The 19,450-nt window shown below is 46.3% G+C and overlaps 1 protein-coding gene across 4 annotated transcripts in view; it reads left to right on the top strand.

Annotated features, from left to right (window-relative positions):
- Positions 1-19,450, top strand: part of TRRAP (transformation/transcription domain associated protein) — a 176,230-nt gene that overhangs the window by 27,065 nt on the left and 129,715 nt on the right. For all 4 annotated transcript variants that reach the window (XM_081169303.1, XM_081169302.1, XM_081169300.1 and 1 more), the window contains exons 22-31: positions 2,433-2,584; positions 4,024-4,223; positions 5,300-5,517; positions 5,622-5,819; positions 8,076-8,336; positions 9,930-10,091; positions 11,143-11,239; positions 14,656-14,777; positions 16,530-16,700; positions 18,156-18,224. In XM_081169303.1, the coding sequence (XP_081025429.1) occupies positions 2,433-2,584; positions 4,024-4,223; positions 5,300-5,517; positions 5,622-5,819; positions 8,076-8,336; positions 9,930-10,091; positions 11,143-11,239; positions 14,656-14,777; positions 16,530-16,700; positions 18,156-18,224 (1,650 nt within the window). The remainder of the gene's footprint in view (positions 1-2,432; positions 2,585-4,023; positions 4,224-5,299; positions 5,518-5,621; positions 5,820-8,075; positions 8,337-9,929; positions 10,092-11,142; positions 11,240-14,655; positions 14,778-16,529; positions 16,701-18,155; positions 18,225-19,450) is intronic.

Raw genomic sequence — 19,450 nt, 5'->3', positions numbered from 1 at the left:
CGCGCAAGGTTTTTTGTACAAAAGTTTGATTTTCCTTATGAGATGCTTAAAGCAGCATTTTGCCATTTACAGTGTGTGCAAAGTGCTTGGCTCACTTTCTCTTTAACTCTTCTGAGAAGGCTTGTAAGGGAACCATTTTGGAGAGCAAACCTTTGCCACACCGCAAGGAAGAGCGTGAAGCAATTGCAGCTGAAGTCGGTGCAGAGCAGGAGGAAGGAGCAAATGTTCCTAAGCTTCTAGATTCCTTTGTGGACCTTTCTGTACCTAAATCGAGAAAACAGCATTGTACATTTTGTGTGTGTATCTCAGTGACTTCAGATCTCAGTTTTATGTTTAGTATTGCTGGATCAAAGGTCCTTCCAGGTATTTATGGGACAGACAAAAGAAAGCAGAGTTAAACTATGAACCTTGCTCCCACAAAGTTGTGCTGTAACCCTGGATGCCTTTAAAAGAGGATTAGACAAATTCATAGATGATAAGGCTATCAGTAGCTACCAGCCTGAGGACCGGGACATTTGCAGGGAAACCAAAATGCTTGTTTACCAAGCTATTGTACTACCAACCTTACTATATGCTTGTGAAACATGGACCACTTATAAACGCCATCTCCAGCTCCTTGAAAGATTCCTTCAACGGTGTCTCTGAAAAATTTTACACATTACTTGGGAAGACAGGCGAACTAATATCAGTGTACTCGAAGAAGTAAAGATCACCAGTGTTGAAGCAATGATTCTTCAACATCAACTTCGTTGGACTGGTCATGTTGTGCAGATGCCTGATGATCATCTTCCAAAGCAACTAATTTATTCCGAACTTAAAAATGGAAAGCGCAATGCTGGTGGTCAACAAAAGAGGTTTAAAGACTGTCTCGAGGCAAATCTAAAAAAATGTAGTATAAACACTGACAACTGGGAAACACTGGCCTGCGAGCGCTCCAGTTGGAGAACAGCCTTTACCAAAGGTGTCATGGGCTTTGAAGACACTCGAACTCAGGACAAAAGGGAGAAACGTGCTAAGAGGAAGGTATGCTTGGCAAATCCACACCATGATCAACTCCCGCCTGGAAACCAATGTCCCCACTGTGGAAGGATGTGTGGATCCAGAATTGGCCTCCACAGCCACTTACGAACTTATTGTTAAAATTGTGTTTATGGAAGACAGTCTTACTCGGCTAGGAGTGATCGCCAAAGAAGAAGAACCAGCCACCATGTTGATGCTCTTATCTCCACAGTCGGAGGCAGTAATGCTTCTGAATACCAGTTGCTGGAAACCGCAGGATTGGGAAGAGTGATCTTGCGCTCAAGTCTTGCTTGAGGGTTTCCCATCATGCATCTGGTTGGTCACCGTGAGAGCAGGATGTTGGATGGGCCATTGGCCTGCATCAGCAGGGCTTTTGTTACACTCTTAGGCAATCTACACTCAAAGCATGCAATGTTGCTCTCTAGCAGCTGATATTCAAGCCATATACATCTTCTGAACTTGGGAATTCCATTTGCTTATCACATCTGCTGATAGTCATCTAATTTGTCTAATCCTCTTTTAAACAAACAAACAAATAAACAAACAAAAAATGCTGAAGAGCGTATGACTGTGACCAACAAGAAATTGATAACGAGAAGAGTTTACAATAAAGTAGACAAAATATCATTACACTTGCAAAATGTACGTCCCAGCAAGGCTTACAGTGAGCCCTTCAGTACAAAACATACTTTATTATTATATTATAATTATTGGTGCTGTTTTTATTATTGTTGTGCCGAAGAAAGCTCTAAGCAGCTGAAACGTCAGCTGCTTAGAACATTCTTCAGTGCAATAATAATTCTTGTGCAGTACGGTTTGTCACTGTGAAATGTATACTTTGCAAGTGTAATTATATTTGTCAGTTGCTTAGAGCATCCTTCAGTAATTTTTGTGCTTTGTGGTTCACTGTAAGCCTTGCAAATGTATTCATTATTTTGTCTATTTTATTGTAAACTCTTCTCATTATCAATACATTGTAGTTCATAGTGCTGTGCTCCTCACCATTTTTTGTGGTTGCCGCCTAGAAGGGTGCCCTTGCATGTGACTTTGTAATGTAATCCCCTCTTAAAGATACTGAAGTCAGGGTTTCCCAGACTGTGGTCTGAAGACCCTTCAGAATTCAAATTGTAATACAATAAAATTCAATGTGCAAAACAAAGACGCAATAAAAATACAATTAAAAATAATAAACACTGGCACAGCACATTGTAGTTTTTAGAACTGGCAGCGGGGAAAAGAAAAGACGGTCAGCAATTTTCAAGTGGTCTGGGGGAGAAAATGTTTGGGGACCACTGATCTAAGCCAGCGGGCATCACAGAAGCTTGTGCAATTTTTTAGCTAGGCAGCTTCTAAAATGCATCACCTTTTTTGTTCTTACGGTTTACTGAAGCAAATTACTTCCATTGTTTTAGGCCATCGAGACTGCCTTGGACTGCTTGAAGAGTGCGAACACAGAGCCATACTACCGGAGGCAGGCCTGGGAGGTGATCAAATGCTTCTTGGTGGCCATGATGAGCCTGGATGATAACAAGCATGCTTTGTATCAGCTTCTTGCCCATCCGAAGTAAGATTATTTTATGATGGCTTGCAAAATTAAGGCTGCGCCTAGTTCTTGGGGGTTGCATTCTACAGAGGGTCGTCTCTTAAGTGAGTGTTACTCGGAGTAGACCCTTTGAAATTAATGGGCCAACATTAGTCATGCTCATTAATTTCAGTGGGTCTGGTTCTGAGTTGGAATAACATTGTACACAACCAAACAGGTTTGGTGGTTTGGGTGATTTGTAGTGTAACTCTGCAGTGTTGAGATAGAAGGAAATAAATAGGTGGGGAAAGAGATGACAAACCTGGATGCAGAAAGCACACGGGTTGCTGATCAGACACACTGATCAGGGGGCAATACCCTGGTCCTTCTCAGGTTCATGGCTGAATGTCTTGTCATGCTTGCCAGAGGGTGGTAAATGGATCCCTGGAATTGAGCTTGAATCACTGTTAAAAGGAAAGAATAGACCCCCTAATTCCCTGGAACTGATAACACTTGCCTATGGAGGACTTTAATGGCAGCCAGGGACAATGAACATCTTGTAGTACAAAGGAACCTATACCTTGTACTGTCTGCACTGACTGGCAGCAGCATTCCAGGGTTTAAGGAAGTCTTTTCTCCTAGCCCTACCTGGAGATGCCAGGGAATGAACCTGGGGCCATCTGCATGTGAAACAGATGGTGTCCAACCGAACTATGTTACTGAACACTTTTCTTGCATTTTAGAACATTCAGAATGCTTCATATGCGTTATTAGTTCAGTATTCCTTACAACAGCCTTATGGAAAGCTCAACAACACTGTCCCGTTATTATTATAAATAAGGGACTGAGGCTGAGATCTATTCCTTTGCCCAAGGCTATTTGTTGAGTTTGTGGTGGAGGCAAGGTTTGGATGGGGGATTTCCTGGTTGAAAGCTCATTCTATTAGGCACTGAACTTGCACTATTAGTAAACAGATTGATGTTTTTTATTGCAAAACTTGAGTTACTCAGGGAATTACTGTTCCTATTTAAAACCAGTTTCAGGCATTTAGATGATGCAGTAGACATTTTGATAGTAAATCCTCGGGATGAAATTAGCCTATCATGTAAGACTTCAGCTTGGTGCTCCCGTTAACCCTTTTGAGCTCTGGGTAAGTGAACACAAACTCTCTTTGCTGTATCCATACTATTTGGTTGCAAGCCTTGACACGTTTGCCATGGTTTTGAGCATCAGATTCAGATGGCTAGCATCAGCTGTGGCCTGATCCTGATCCTAAGCTACAGTTCTACAGTTCTCCTGATGCTGAGCTACAGTTCTACAATTCGGCGATTCTGTGAGCTGCATTTCCTCAGTGCGTCCTTGTGGCACAGGACACATTGGATGTGGTTTCAGATGAACTGCTCATCCCTCGATCAGAACAAAATGTTCTCTCTCAGTTAAAGTAAATCTGTAAAATTGTTGATTCGTTTTGCTTTTTGCAGCTTTACTGAGAAGTCGATTCCCAGCGTAATCATTTCCCATCGGTACAAAGCCCAGGACACACCTGCCCGTAAGACGTTTGAGCAGGCGTTGACAGGGGCGTTCATGTCGGCAGTGATCAAAGACTTGCGTCCCAGCGCTCTTCCATTTGTAGCCAGCTTAATTCGGCATTACACCATGGTGGCAGTTGCCCAGCAGTGCGGTAAGTAAATGTTGGGCCAGCCATCACCAACCTGGTGCCCTCTAGATGTTGATGGACTACAGCTCCCATCAGCCCTAGCCAGAACAGCCTCTGGAGGGCAGCAGGTTGGTGACTCTTTAACAAGAAGCCTGGAGTAAAAGCACGGCAGTTTTGTTTTCAGGCGAAGATATCATTCTTTTTCAGGTCATTAAGTGCATGTTGTTGATACCCGGTTTTAATTAGTTTCTGTGAATGGTGCCATTCACACTATTGTATGGTGCCTGAAATTGTTATGATAAATGGCAGTTAAGAGGAATACAGTGGTACCTCCGGTTACGAACAGGATCCGTTCTGGAGGCCTGGCCGTATCCTGAAAACTTCATAACCAGAGGTGCCCTTCTGCACACGCACGGGGTACAATTGAGTTCTTCTGCGCATGTGCGGGGCGCAGTTGAGCGCTTGTGCACATACGTGCGCGGTGAAAACCGGAAGTATACATTTCTGGGTTTGCCGCAGTCGTAACCCAAAGATTCTGTAACCTAGAGGTTACGCAACACAAGATATCACTGTACATAATTTTTTGGGTGGGTGGGGAGGTCTATGACAGTAACAGTTTATGGTATTTAGGTATGGTGTGGAGGAAGTAAATGGAGCGGACTCCTTCGCGTCTTTGCCATCAAAGAAATTGATCACCCAATGTAATTGACTGCAGATTTGGGATGGGCAAGAAAAAGGGCTTCTTTGCACCATGTGGGGTTGATTTGTGGAATCCACTGCCACAAGATATGGCAGAGGCCAATGGCATCAATGGCTTTAAAAGGTATTTACCCAGCCTGGCAACAACTCTTGGCCACAATGGCTAAGTTGGGCCTCCATGGTCCTACGCAGTATACCTCTGGGCAGCAGTTGCCAATGCCTTCACTCATTCCTTGTGGGCTTCCTGGAAGCATTTGGTTATACCCGCGGTCCGGGGAGATCAGGAGACTGAACCAGGTGGACCTTTATTCTGACCAGCAGGGCTGCTCTTTCCTTCTCATCTAATTGAAGCCTCCTTGTTTTCTGCTTCCTCCTCTTCCCCGCCTTACTATAAATCCCAGGTCCATTCTTGCTTCAGTGTTACCAGGTTGGAAGCCAGCCCAGCACGGCCATGTTCCACAGTGAAGAAAACGGATCCAAAGGCATGGATCCCTTGGTGCTTATCGATGCCATCGCCATCTGCATGGCGTACGAGGAGAAAGAGCTCTGCAAAATTGGAGAGGTGGCGCTAGCCGTGATATTTGATGTTGCCAGCATCATCCTGGGATCAAAGGAAAGGGTAACGAAGCTCACTTCCAGCTTTGCAGATGCGATCTTGCTTTGAACAACCCAGTCCCTTGCTGACTGATGCACATTTGCTTGGTTCTTTCCTTAACCCTCTAGGCTTGCCAGCTTCCCTTGTTCTCCTACATCGTGGAGCGGCTGTGCGCTTGTTGCTATGAACAAGCCTGGTACGCGAAGCTCGGGGGAGTGGTGTCCATCAAATTTCTCATGGAGCGGCTGCCTCTCATTTGGGTTCTCCAGAATCAACAGACTTTCCTCAAGGCGCTGCTGTTTGTCATGATGGACCTAACAGGAGAGGTATTTAAGACTCATATCAATTATAGGAAGCTGCTTGGACCAATGGTTGGTCCATCTAGTCCACTGTTGCCTGCATTGACTGGTAGTAGCTCTCCATAGTATCTTTTACTGGTTTACTTCCCGGTGGTGCTGGGGGTTGAGCCCTGGACCTTCAGCATGTAGAGCTCTATGACTGAGTTTTGGTCCCTGTCCAGACGGCTTATCGCCTGCTTTTTTTCACCATTGCATTGAGCTTCTGTAATGATACTTCTCACTGAAAACTGGTGGAGAACTTGGAGGTTCTTACACAGATGCTTAATAGTTGTATGATTTTTACCATGAAGGACATGGTAGATTCATCTGGCTCGTTCTCAGTAGGCATTCACCGTGAGTGAAGTCAGCATCATTCCTGTTTCACAGGTGTGTTGTTGGGCCTGAGATTGCTTGACCAGCACTATGCAGGGATGTGATAGTGGCCCCCGTTTAACCACGATTAAGATATCAGACACGGGCACTTTCTTCTGTCTTGGGATCACATTTCTGTCTCTTCCCTTCACCACTGTTAAGGGGTATATTGCATTATTGTTAACCATAGTTAAAGGCTAAAAAGGAGTTGAAGTCAGCCTTAACCCGTGCCTTCAAAATCTGGTTAAATGGAAAGGTTTGTCAGCCTTTGTGTCCCTCATCAGGGTTCAAAGAAGGCGAGAGGCACCAGTACTCCTGCGAGGAAAGAGATTTTACGAATCCAGATTAAAACGAGCATCGAATCCGCTACATGCGGACCTGCCTTTTTCTCTTTCAACTTCGTATGTGTAATTACTATTTTTGGTTGCATGGAAAACTAGGGAAGCGTTCAGTTGCTAAATAGCAGTGTTTCAGTATGACTAAACATGGGGAAGAAAAACAGCATGGAATTGGATAAGCAAGACTTTTAAAGATAACTGAACTTCACTGAGTGAGGTTTTGTCATGTGCTCTGCACCCAGACACTTCCACTTTACTGATGAGGTGTGCTTTGACATCTCACCTTGGAAACATTAAACCACCAATTCATTCTGGCTTTGGAAATGTACTGTATTTTTCGCCCCATAGGGCGCACTGCCCCATAGGACACACCTAGTTTTTTTGGGGGGGCAATAAATAAAAAAAATTATTTTCCCCCCAGGCATGGGGCTGGCGCAGGGGAAGCCTGAGCTTCCCCTGACCCCAGCCCCCAGAACAGCCTGCTATCCGCAAGCCTAGGGAGCCGCGCCGGTCTCCCCAGGCTTGCGGAGAGCTGCGCGAAGTCCGGGCGCGCTCTTCAGCATGCGCCAGGCTTCGGAATGCAGGCAGCTCTGCGCAACCCTTGGGAGCCCGGCGCGGCTCCCTAGGCTTGCGGATAGCAGGCTGTTCTGGGGGCTGGGGTCGGGGGAAGCTTGCGCCGGTCTCCCAAGGGTTGCGCAGAGCTTCCTGAAGCCTGGAGAGAGAGAGGGGTCGGTGCACACCGACGCCTCTTGCTCTCCAGGCTTCAGCAAAAGCCTGCATTCGCCCCATAGGACGCACACACATTTCCCCTTCATTTTTGGAGGGGAAAAAGTGCGTCCTATAGGGCGAAAAATACGGTATCTGTGTAGCCAGCACAAGCTGCTATCATTGGCCCTCTGTCCAGCACCAGTCTGACTTCCATGCCTGGTGCTACTTCTGCCTGCCTGGCATGGCTGCTTCCTGCTTCTTTTGTCACTGACTCCTCCTTTCCCATGTGTTTATCCAGCAGCAGTGGGCAGTGGTGCCTCTTAGTGGAACCAGATTGGCGCTTGGCTCCATTCTGCAGGATTGGCTGCCATGTTAAGGTTTCCCAAAACGTAGTGCAGATGTTGGGTATTGCATCTTGGTGAATTTAACATGGTAGCTGTGGCATAGAGCTGAGTACCAGCTTGGCTCCCGTAATAATAGCATCATGGGCACAATCTCCCATCATGATACGATGCCCGCGACAAATAGCAGATGCTGGGCAAACGCAACTGCAGGCAGGAGGGGAACTGGGATTAATTGGCTGGTGGTGGCAGCAGCAAACAGCTGTGTTGCACCATGGCTCTGACAGTTTCAGGGGTGGTGGTCCTGATGGCGATGGGCCCTTTGAGAAAGTGGGTGACCACACTGGTCCTCTGTGTAAAGTTTCCAATCCACGTTCAAGCAGGAATGTTTTTGCAAGCTGGTCACTTCACTGTTGAATTTGGTACTCCAGCGTTGCTCATTAGTTTGCGTTGGCAACACACTGACACTTCTGCAACCTGCATAGGTTTCGAATGGAGCAGTTGCTATGGCCAAAACCACCCTGGAACAGCTCCTGATCAGGTGCGCGACTCCTCTGAAAGATGAAGAGAAAACAGAAGACATCCTCTCGGCCCAGGAAAAGTCTTTCCATCACGTGACCCATGACCTGGTGCGGGAGGTGACCTCTCCAAACTCCACTGTAAGGAAGCAAGCGATGCACTCCTTGCAGGTGCTTGCCCAAGTCACGGGGAAAAGCGTCACTGTGATCATGGAGCCGCATAAAGAGGTGAGATAGCCTGTTAATGTTTAATTGTCTGTGACCTGATTGACACATGCAGCATGCTGAGATAGCAGTGTGAACTGTACCACCGCAATGTGCTGGTGAGGAGTCACATTTCACAATGCTTCCTTATTGGAAAAAACAAAGCTCTATGGAAATAGAAAACTAGCATATTTATAATTTGTAAATAGTAAATCATTACCACCAGAATGGGGGCGGGGATTGGCTTGGCTAGAATCTGTCTCTTGGATGTTCTCAGTGTTTTGCTTTCAGGGACTTTTCACAAGAGAGAGCATTCAAACATGAAATCCCCATGTTGCAGCCTTAAGAGTTGCAGTCTACTCTGCCAGTTCAGAATGCTGCTGCCTCATTCTGCTGTATTTTATTAAATATATTTATTTTTTAACATTTACATACCACCTTTTCCTCCAAAGAGCTCATTTTATCCTTTTAACAATCCTGGGAGGATTATTGGGCTGAGAGGCTATAATCGTTTAACATCACAGGTTGTACATATGCAATGTTAAAGCCCTTTCATTACTGATCCAGTATTAATCTGTGTGATAACTCCCTGGAAAAGGTGATACGAGAAGTGCAGCTGGGTAAGCATAGCTCCTGAGTTCCCCAGGAAGCCCTTGGCTGAGTCATGCTTTGCATTCAGGTCTCCCGAGTCCCATCTCCTTGGCCATGCTTGCCCATGAACTAAATATTCTCCATCGGGTGCTTATCCGAGCCTTCCTTGAATGAGCATTTGGCAGCACACCTCATTTTTCCTCCCCTATTTTATCCTCGCAACAACCTTGTGTGATAAGTAGGTTGAGAGATACCGATTAGCTTGATATTTCCAATTGAGCTCAATGTTTTAAATAGTTTTTAGAAGTTTGTATTAGGTTTTATTTTTACTTGTATTCTTTATATTCACTGATGTGCTTGCTGCCCTAGGTGCCCTTGGAAGGAAGAGGGATATAAATGTCCTAAGTCTCTGTAGGGGCTTGAATGGCTCATCCATGGGCACCTCTGGATGTTGTTTGTCTCAAACTCCCATCTGCCCCAGCCAGCATTGTTGGGGATGATTGAAGTTGTTAGTCAAACAGCATCTGGAGGTGTACAGGTTCTCTAGCCCTGCTCTAACCACTCTGGCTTATTTTCTTTTCTTGAGATTTACGTGGAATTTCTCTTTGCACTGCACATTCTGGGAATCCTCCCATGCGATTACTTTTCAGGCCTTGTTTTTCTTTGGACCAGTGTTCCATTCTGCATATACTTTGCTATATCCACTTTTGTGCTGTGTCTGATGATCTTGTGATGACAGGAATTTTGAAAGATTAAAATACTATGATTAGTGCACAAAGGATTAGTCATGATTTTGACCTTGTATGTCATGGAAGCAGCACATAGGGTTATCTAATGATAGCAACCAGTGAGGGACTTTGGGGGTTTAATTGTGGATGGTTGTATTGAGGGAGTGATGTTTACTGTGTGTCCTGAATTTGGGTTTGATAATCCTGCATATAAGAAGAGTCTGCGATGATTGAGAAAGGTGGCGTTTAGACCACACAAACCAAGACCCCTCTTCTGATGCTCTCTGCTATTTTCTAGGTCCTCCAAGACATGGTTCCTCCGAAAAAGCACTTACTTAGGCATCAACCTGCAAATGCCCAGATTGGTTTGATGGAGGGGAACACATTCTGCACCACACTTCAACCCAGACTTTTCACCATGGATCTAAATGTTGTAGAACACAAAGTGTTCTATACAGAGGTACTTTCCTTTGGTCTTTATGTTCACAAATTTTAAAACTAGTCTCCATGGGTTTATCCACGATGCAGTTTTGGGCTACCACCCTATGTACATACACTTGAGAGTAGCAGGATTATTTTTTTGGGGGGGGAACCATAGTTCTTAAACAATGCAAAACTGATACAAGTGAGAAGTGTAAGTATGCTTAGTAAATCTGTCATTCACCAGCTGTAATTAATTAATGTTACTATATTTAGACATTCATAATGTGCCCTCGCCAGAAAGCCTTGGCTTTTCTTCCTGATGCCGCTATACTTGTTTATTTTGCGAAGTTTAAGTTGGTTTTTTTTTAAAAAAATCCTTTACAATAACCTCTTGTAAGGTGAAATGCATTTTTTAATGGGCAGACATTGTATATACCACATAGTTTTAAAAGAATTACGATGAGCAGCTCTGATCTGCTTTTTATATGGATCAGATGCAGATAATTGAAATATCTTCACTGTGTTCTTTTTGACACCTGCTGAAGACATTTTTATTTAGACAAGGGCTACCCAGATGTTTAGAAAGGATTTTTTTGGGAGTTTTGAATTGTTTTAGTCTATTTTATTGTGGTTTGATCCGTGTGTTTTAAATTATAGTTGTAGATGTTTTAGTGATAATTTTGTTTTATATTTTCTCTAAACTGCTTTGACGTTTTGCTACAATCAAGCAGTATATAAATTTTATAAAATAATAAATAAATAAAATTGGGACTATCACACTGATTGATTGTTTGTAATAATGGTTCAAAATGGACAAAAAGGTAATGTGAGACAATATTTAGGTAAACAATTTGGAGCAGTTATGTAATTACAAGGCAGGGTGCATCAGTCTAGTCAATTAAAACAGTGGACAATGATGGGAAAAACCTTCCAAAATGCAACACCTGGTATTTTTTTGTTAATGAAATGTGAATGGTTGTGTTTGGCTTCAAAGTTCCTTGTTAAAATGACAGGTAAACCATTTAAAGTGTGTTTAGAGCTCACTGGCTCAAAACAAGGAGTCAACCCTTTTCCATCTTCACTTCCAGCTGTTGAATTTATGTGAGGCTGAAGACTGTGCTTTGATGAAATTGCCCTGCTACAAGAGTCTTCCGTCATTGGTACCTCTTCGGATTGCAGCACTGAGTAAGTTTATTAAGACTTTGAATACGGGTGCTATATGCTGCATTGTATAGAAAGCACTAGGGTTGATGCTGTAGTGGGAAAAGGATGGGGCCCTGTAGATATAAGGATGTCTGCAGCCTGCAGTAGCATCTGTAGCATAGTAGTAGGCTGAGCACCAACTTAACTATATAAACATACCGTATTTTTCGCACGATTGGACGCACCGGACCATAGGACGCGCCTAGTTTATTTGGGGGGAAATAAAGGAAAAAAATTTTCCCTTTATTTCCCCCCCAAAAGCAGGTCAGGGAAACCGAACCAGGTCGAGGAACAGCGGGATAGTGGCGCTGCGCCTCCCTGCTGTCCCCCGAGCTTGTGGGGCTGGCTGATGTCTGCCTAGCGCGCGGGGCGCTCTGCTTCAGGGCGCCCTACCCGCCGGGCGGCAGGCTGCTATCCGCAGCTTGGGGAGCCTTGTGGGGAACTGCTGCAGGGCTCCCCACGCTGCGGATGTATGCCTGGCGCGAGGGGCGCTCTGCTTCAGGGTGCCCCACCCGCCGGGCGGCAGGCTGCTATCCGCAGCGTGGGGAAGCTTGCGGGGAGCTCCTGCAAGGGTCCCCATGCTGCGGATGTGTTCCCAAAGCGCCGGGAGCTCTGCTTTCAGGGCGCCCGACGCTCCGGGAAGCAGGCTGCTATCCGCAGCCTAGACACGGCTAGCGGAGCGCTAATCCCGAAGCTTGGGGCGTGCGGAGCTCAGCGTGCCCCAAGCTTCTGGGCGCCGGCAAGGTCTCCGCTAGCCCTGGGAGAGCCCCGCGACGTCGCGGGGCTCTCCCAGGGCTAGCGGAGACCTTGCCAGCACCCAGAAGCTTAGGGCGCGCTGAGCTCCGCACGCCCCAAACTTCGGGATTAGCGCAGTGGTCCGCTAGCCCTGGGAGAGCCGCGCGACGTCGCGGGGCTCTCCCAGGGCTAGCGGAGACCTTGCCGGCACCCAGAAGCTTGGGGCGTGCTGAGCTCCGCACGCCCCAAGCTTCGGGATTAGCGCAGTGGTCCGCTAGCCCTGGGAGAGCCGTGCGACGTCGCGGGGCTCTCCCAGGGCTAGCGGAGACCTTGCCAGCACCCAGAAGCTTGGGGCGCGCTCAGCTCCGCACGCCCCAAACTTCGGGATTAGCGCAGTGGTCCGCTAGCCCTGGGAGAGCCGCGCGACGTCGCGGGGCTCTCCCAGGGCTAGCGGAGACCTTGCCAGCACCCAGAAGCTTGGGGCGCGCTCAGCTCCGCACGCCCCAAACTTCGGGATTAGCGCAGTGGTCCGCTAGCCCTGGGAGAGCCGCGCGACGTCGCGGGGCTCTCCCAGGGCTAGCGGAGACCTTGCCGGCACCCAGAAGCTTGGGGCGTGCTGAGCTCCGCACGCCCCAAGCTTCGGGATTAGCGCAGTGGTCCGCTAGCCCTGGGAGAGCCGCGCGACGTCGCGGGGCTCTCCCAGGGCTAGCGGAGACCTTGCCGGCACCCAGAAGCTTGGGGCGTGCTGAGCTCCGCACGCCCCAAGCTTCGGGATTAGCGCAGTGGTCCGCTAGCCCTGGGAGAGCCGCGCGACGTCGCGGGGCTCTCCCAGGGCTAGCGGAGACCTTGCCGGCACCCAGAAGCTTGGGGCGCGCTCAGCTCCGCACGCCCCAAACTTCGGGATTAGCGCAGTGGTCCGCTAGCCCTGGGAGAGCCGCGCGACGTCGCGGGGCTCTCCCAGGGCTAGCGGAGACCTTGCCGGCACCCAGAAGCTTGGGGCGTGCTGAGCTCCGCACGCCCCAAGCTTCGGGATTAGCGCAGTGGTCCGCTAGCCCTGGGAGAGCCGTGCGACGTCGCGGGGCTCTCCCAGGGCTAGCGGAGACCTTGCCGGCACCCAGAAGCTTGGGGCGTGCTGAGCTCCGCACGCCCCAAGCTTCGGGATTAATGCAGCGCTCCGCTAGCGGTGGGAGAGCTGGGTCTCCCTCTGCTAGCAGATAGCTTCCTGAAGCCTGGAGAGCGAGAGGAGTCGGTGCGCACCGACCCCTCTCACTCTCCAGGCTTCAGCGAAAGCCTGCATTCGCTCCATAGGACGCACACACATTTTCCCTTGCTTTTTAGGAGGGAAAAAGTGCGTCCTATGGTGCGAAAAATACGGTACGTGGCTCCCTTAAACCGAGTCACACTGTTGGTTCACCTAGCTCGGTATTGTCTCCTCTGACGTTGCTTCTCGCTGATACACTTTTAAAAACTGGTGCCATGGAGCAAATCCAGGAACTTGTGCAGGAGTGGGGAGCCTTTGGTTTTCCAGTTGTTGCTGAACCACAGTTCCCATTGTCCTGGGTCATTGGCTAGGCTTGCTAAGGCTGTTGGGACTTGTAACTCACTTTTGGAGAATATAGTGGTACCTTGGGTTAAGTACTTAATTCGTTCCGGAGGTACGTTCTTAACCTGAAACTGTTCTTAACCTGAAGCACCACTTTAGCTAATAGGGCCTCCTGCTGCTGCTGCGCCGCCGGAGCCCGATTTCTGTTCTTATCCTGAAGCAAAGTTCTTAACCTGAAGCACTATTTCTGGGTTAGCGGAGTCTGTAACCTTGAAGTGTATGTAACCCAAGGTACCACTGTATTGGGAAACCTCAATTGGTCCAGAATGCGGCATCATGGATGTTGGTGGCTGCTCATTCAAGAAGACTATATTATACTTTCCCTGAAACAACAGCGCTGGTTGGCAGCTTGTTTTTGGGCGCCTTTAAAAGTCTTGGCGGTGGGCTTTTATGTCCTGGATAACTTGGGTCTAGGATATCTTGGGGATCGCCTCATTTTGCATCAAGCTGCTCACTTCTCAAAGTCTAGTAGAGAGATCCTTCTGTGCCATGACAATAGTGGAAGCGTAGTTGAGTGAGGCCTTCTCAGTGGCTGCACCCAGATTGTGGAATACCTTTCCTGGTGATGTTCATCTCCCTTGCTGTCTGCTGCTATATGCTGAAGACTTCTCTGTGCTAGCAAGCTTTTGTGTTGCAGGGCAGGTATTATTTTTTTTGTGGTATCGGAAGTTTGGCTAAGTAAATTAGCATGCAATACTAATTCCATTTCATTGGCAGAGCCAGGGGCCATGTTCACCTGCCAGGAACGGGTCACAGCCTGTTTCTCTTCACCACTTGTCATTCACCATTCTCTCCTCTTCTGGAACATTTTCCCTCTCTTCACACATGGTGAATGGTCCAGAATTCTAAATGTGCTTTGGAAATCGTCTACTTGTAAAACTACAAATGATTGCCACCACCCCCTCTTCTGAAGCCTGTTGCTGTTGGCAAAGCATGTTAAGCCGTCTGTAATTTGGGAAGAAATCAAAGAAGTGTTATAGAAATAAAAACAAAAGAGTTGTTTCTTAACCTTTTGAATTTCCATTTAATAAGGAAGCTCAATTTCCTTTGATTTTTGCAGATGCCTTAGCTGCCTGCAATTATTTGCCGCAGTCGAGAGAGAAAATCATTGCTGCGCTTTTCAAGGCACTTAACTCAACAAACAATGAACTCCAGGAGGCAGGAGAGGCTTGCATGAGAAAGGTTTGTGGCACTGAAACAAAGCTGCTTTGTACTGACTTTTTTCCTCTGCTCAAGAGCTGAGTAACAAGGAAGCTGTTTTGCCATTGGGATTAATGGCTGCTCTGTTTATATCTCTGTTTGCATGATGCCAGTGTAATTGGGGCGCCATGAAGTGGGTTATTTTTTAAATGGCTTGATCTTGGGCATAGAAGTTCTCTGCTGCCTCTCAAATGTGTACAACCACTTTCCAAAGAAAGAACAACGTTCTGGGGCGCTTTATTGATGTCTTGCTGTTATGGGCCCCATAATCTTGGGAGTGGGCTGTTGATGTCATAGCTATAATGCAACTGAGTGTTTTTAATTATGGTACCTAAATAGCTAATGTAACTATTGATTGCTGCTTAAAACCTGCACCGTACTCGTATTGAACGGCAGGGCTGAAAATGCATTCAAATAGTAAGCAGGTGCTGGGTCCCCGCAGACTTTTATAGACAAAATATTGAAGCGGAAGTCTTTTCAAAAGATTTGGAAAATTGAGTTAACTGTCCTACATCTTGATGACAGGGTTTACGTGGCCCAAGAGGCCACTGTAACTAGCCTTGCCATTACCCAGATCCATTGTGACACCCACCACCAAGGAGTGATAATGGCCCATGCAAGAGGGAGTCCAGTATGTCTAGGGTTCTGGAATAAACTGTAAAGCCAGGCCAGGCAAGGGCCTTGGGCAAAGACTAAGGTGCTGGGTTAGGACCATAATGAGCAGTCCTGCAGTTGTGGCACATTGTACCAGCAGAACTCTATAGTCCGGGCGTCTGACCTGGTGCCTTTTTCTGCAGCTGTTGGTTTCTTCTAAGCAGTGAGGTCTCAGGATTTGGGGACTCGTTTGGAGAAAGCTTTTCTCATGATCAGGTCTTTCCTGATCCTCCAAAAACTTTGGCCCAGTCACCAGAGTCCAGATGGCACAGTTACCTTCCTGGGAAGGACTAGGGATTCCTGGGCTGGGACCACGGCAGACACGTCGTTAGTAAATTCTGTACATGGAGCAGGCTGGTTTGTTTTTGTGTATGTCCTATGTGGTTTTGTTTGTATTCTGCCTTCCTATTAAACTCAGGGTGGCACACACAAGATTTCCAGGTGGCCTTCCATCCAAGGACTGTCCACACCCAGACTTGCTTAGCTTCAACAAGCTCTGACACAAGTGCATAGCTCTGTGATATCAGACGTTTGTTTTGTTGGAAATATGGGCCTCTAAAGTTGCTTATTGCTTTATTGGAGGAATCTTCCTTCCACGTGGAGAACGTAATTGCCAGTGTGAAACTTTTTCATCTGTGACCCAATCCAAATGTATCGCAAGCCTTGGTTTGGTTTGCTTTGCTTAACCACAGTTAAGTTCTGTTTTTTTTTTTTAACCCAAACCATGTTTAAAGACTTGAGGCTAATGGTTTGATTCCCCAGCCATTGCAGTCTTTCTGCTTGCAAGTGGTTTCTCTGGTTATCTGCTGCTACATGCATTCTGGAATCAGCCTTTGTTTAACAATTTCAGTCATGGGGTTTCACTCTGTTTGGGATTTTTACTAACATCAAGGCAAGAAACCGTAGTTATGTTTGCACTGGTCCTGTGTACTTTATTTCTCAAAAGTCAGAATTATTTCAGTAAGTGTTTTTTTTCTTTCCACTCTAAGGATGCTTTAAACTTGCAGTCAAAAATACCAGCTTACGTAGATGCTTGCATAGAAATACTTTTATGATGTTGCTTATGTTACTTCCTGTCAGTTTTTGGAAGGTGCTACGATTGAAGTTGACCAGATTCACACGCACATGAGGCCTCTGCTTATGATGTTGGGTGATTACCGAAGTTTGACGTTAAATGTGGTGAACCGCCTAACTTCAGTGACCCGACTGTTCCCTAACTCCTTTAATGACAAATTCTGCGATCAAATGATGGTAAGAACATGGAACCGCTTGAATGATTTTTAAGCAAATGTCACTCTGAAATCGAAAGTTTCAAAGAGGAGGCTTAAAAGCTATTTAATAGATTTGTACAAGGAATCTTCTCTCTTTAACTGTGGATTAATTGGGTGTCGGATGTGGGGTGGGAGGAGGAATCCCGCAGTACGTGAATCTTCAGTTGGAAGCTGAATGTGAACTAGTTGGCTTTAAAAAAGTGCTGCTAAATTGAAATGAAAGCATGCCCCCCCTTTAAAAACAACAAACCACAAAATGTCAGGCTACTTTGGCAAACATTCATAGACTTGGCAACTTTATTTCTAATGCTATAATAAACATCCAGTATGCATGAACAAGAACATGTCTTTAACCATTAGAATTTGCTCCACCTTGTTATTTAAGTTTGACGCTGTTGTCCAGTTGTGCCAAATAAAATAACATCCAAGGGTTTAACAGCCGCTAGCAACCCAAAAACTGGAACTGGGAACTTGCAGCTAGGCTCCTAAAGAGAATCGGCGAGCCAGTCTCTCTGACCTCACCCCCACCTCCAAACTTGGTCTGTTATGTGTAGGATGTTACCGCTGCCACCTCTTGCTCAGTTTTTGCAGCTCAAATGAGCTCTTCCAGCAGGGCTTGAATACTGGAATGTCAAGGGTAGCTGGAGGTGGATTAGTAGCAGAGGTAAAATCCTGGCCAGGGACTCTTCCAGTGGAGGATCTAGTCATAGGGGCTAGAGGCACAAACAGAATACACCAACTGGAACGGAATCCCTGTTCCTTGCTGTTCTGCTTGGGCGTCTGTCTTTCCCTTCAACCTTGGAAAAACTTTGCTGGCTTTGGATGTGTGTGTGTAAAACTACTTGTGTGAGCCTTTTGCAGTACTACAAGAACGTAATGCTAAGCTGAAGCGGATTGGTCTGAGATTTGTGGCCCCTAAGTAGTGGCATGGCCGGGTGGCAGGCGCTGAACTGAATGCTTCCTCTCGCCTCCACCGCAGCTGCCCTTGCCACCCACCCTCATTCCTTCTTGCACCAGGCACAATGGGGAACTTAGATGTGACCTTGTTCACATGGCATGGCACAGTTGGAGATAACATGTGTTTGTCATCAAGCTGGAGGTTTCTTCATGACTTTAGGATGTAGGTCTTGAGGTGAGCTAAGGTCGCTTATTAGAATGAGTTCCGCATCAGGGAGCATGCAACAATCTTCTCATAGATTCCGGCTTGACAAAAGATCTCATTGACTGCTTCTACCTGGGCAAAAATGAAAAATGCCTTGGCTGCAAAACCCTCAGCATCTTCAGATATCAGTCTTGCCTCCTCACTTAACCCCCCCCCCAATGAATAAAACTATTATACAAAGTTTCTTTATTGTAAATAATTACATGGCCATGCTTAGCTAACACAGGCTGTAAGAAAGCGGGAAATAACACTCGGTATTGGATTCCTCCACAGCAACACCTGCGTAAATGGATGGAAGTGGTAGTTATTACACACAAAGGAGGACAGAGGAGTGATGGAAATGTAAGTTGATTCCATTCTTTTTCTGGGGCATGAAAAGCCAAAGCAAATGGGAATGAAATGTTGGGGAGACTGTAAACGCTAGCTGCTTCCTTTCAGCAAACTACATACCTACTTAATGATTGTCTTTGTGTGTGTGTGTGTGTGTGTGTGTGTGTGTGTGTGTGTATGATAGACAGATTCTTAATGCTTTTAGAGATGCTTGATGTTCACCTACTCTATGGTAGCCACGCTCAATCTTGTGAGATGCTAGCTGCTGAACTTTAAGTGTGGAGGAAGACCTTAAGAGTGCACCCTGTTGTAGGGTGAATTGAGCTTGTGCTTTATATGAAAACTGTTGGTTGCACCCCTAGTGATTTCAGTGGCAATCCATCCCAGTTCATTGGATTCAGCAAGAAGCACAAACACTGTCATTAACAGAAATCCATCCTTAAGAAAAACACCTTGACCTGGTAGAGATTTCCTCCCACTCCAAATCAATGTTACTGGATGTTCCACGTCTCTTGCAAATGAGCAGCATGTACCATTCTCCCATCCTTTTCTGCAGGCTAAATCTTTGTGTGTGTATATACGCAATACATGAAATAATTTTTGGAAATGAAAGCAAGACTGCTATTGGAATGAGATTGTGAAGAAAGCTGGGGAAATAATGCTTAAAAGGCCGAGGCTTGTTCAATGTTGTGCCATCAGTTTTCTTATTTGTGTTGGATGTTAGGGTTCCTCAGGTGACCATCCTTAGTAAGTACTAGCTTACTGGTACTTGAAAGTTTTCAGGCATTGTTAATTTCTTGATTTTTCGTGTGCATGTGTTTAATTCACCCAGGAGCTTTATTGGCACAAGACTAGGTGAACAAGGAGGAGTTGGGCCAACCCCTCCACCCCTCCAATGGTGGACTTTTGCAGCCTCTCTTGTCTCGTAGTAGTTGTGCAGTAGCAGCAACTCGCTCTGAACTACGTGTGCTCTTTCATGTAAACGAAAAAGTTCTGTTGCAGACTCTTAATGTTTGAATATACATATTTATCTATAATTCATTCTTTAAAAGGGGGAACGAGTGAAGAAGCTTGACAAGGCAGTGTCCGAATATGGTTTCAGTCTGAGTGTGAACATTTGGCTGTTGTTAAAAGCATTGTATGTGGTGATGTGGGAATACAGGCGTGGTAAAGCACCATTAGTTAATAAACACTTAGAAAGGATGCACCACCTTTTGAAGCATTGCTGCATTATGCGC

The sequence above is a fragment of the Podarcis bocagei genome (genome assembly GCF_964188305.1).
Source record: "Podarcis bocagei genome assembly, chromosome: 14".
NCBI classification, from domain to species: Eukaryota; Metazoa; Chordata; class Lepidosauria; order Squamata; family Lacertidae; genus Podarcis; species Podarcis bocagei.
The sequence above is the reverse complement of the archived record's forward strand: the minus strand, read 5'-3'. Positions and strand labels throughout refer to the sequence as shown.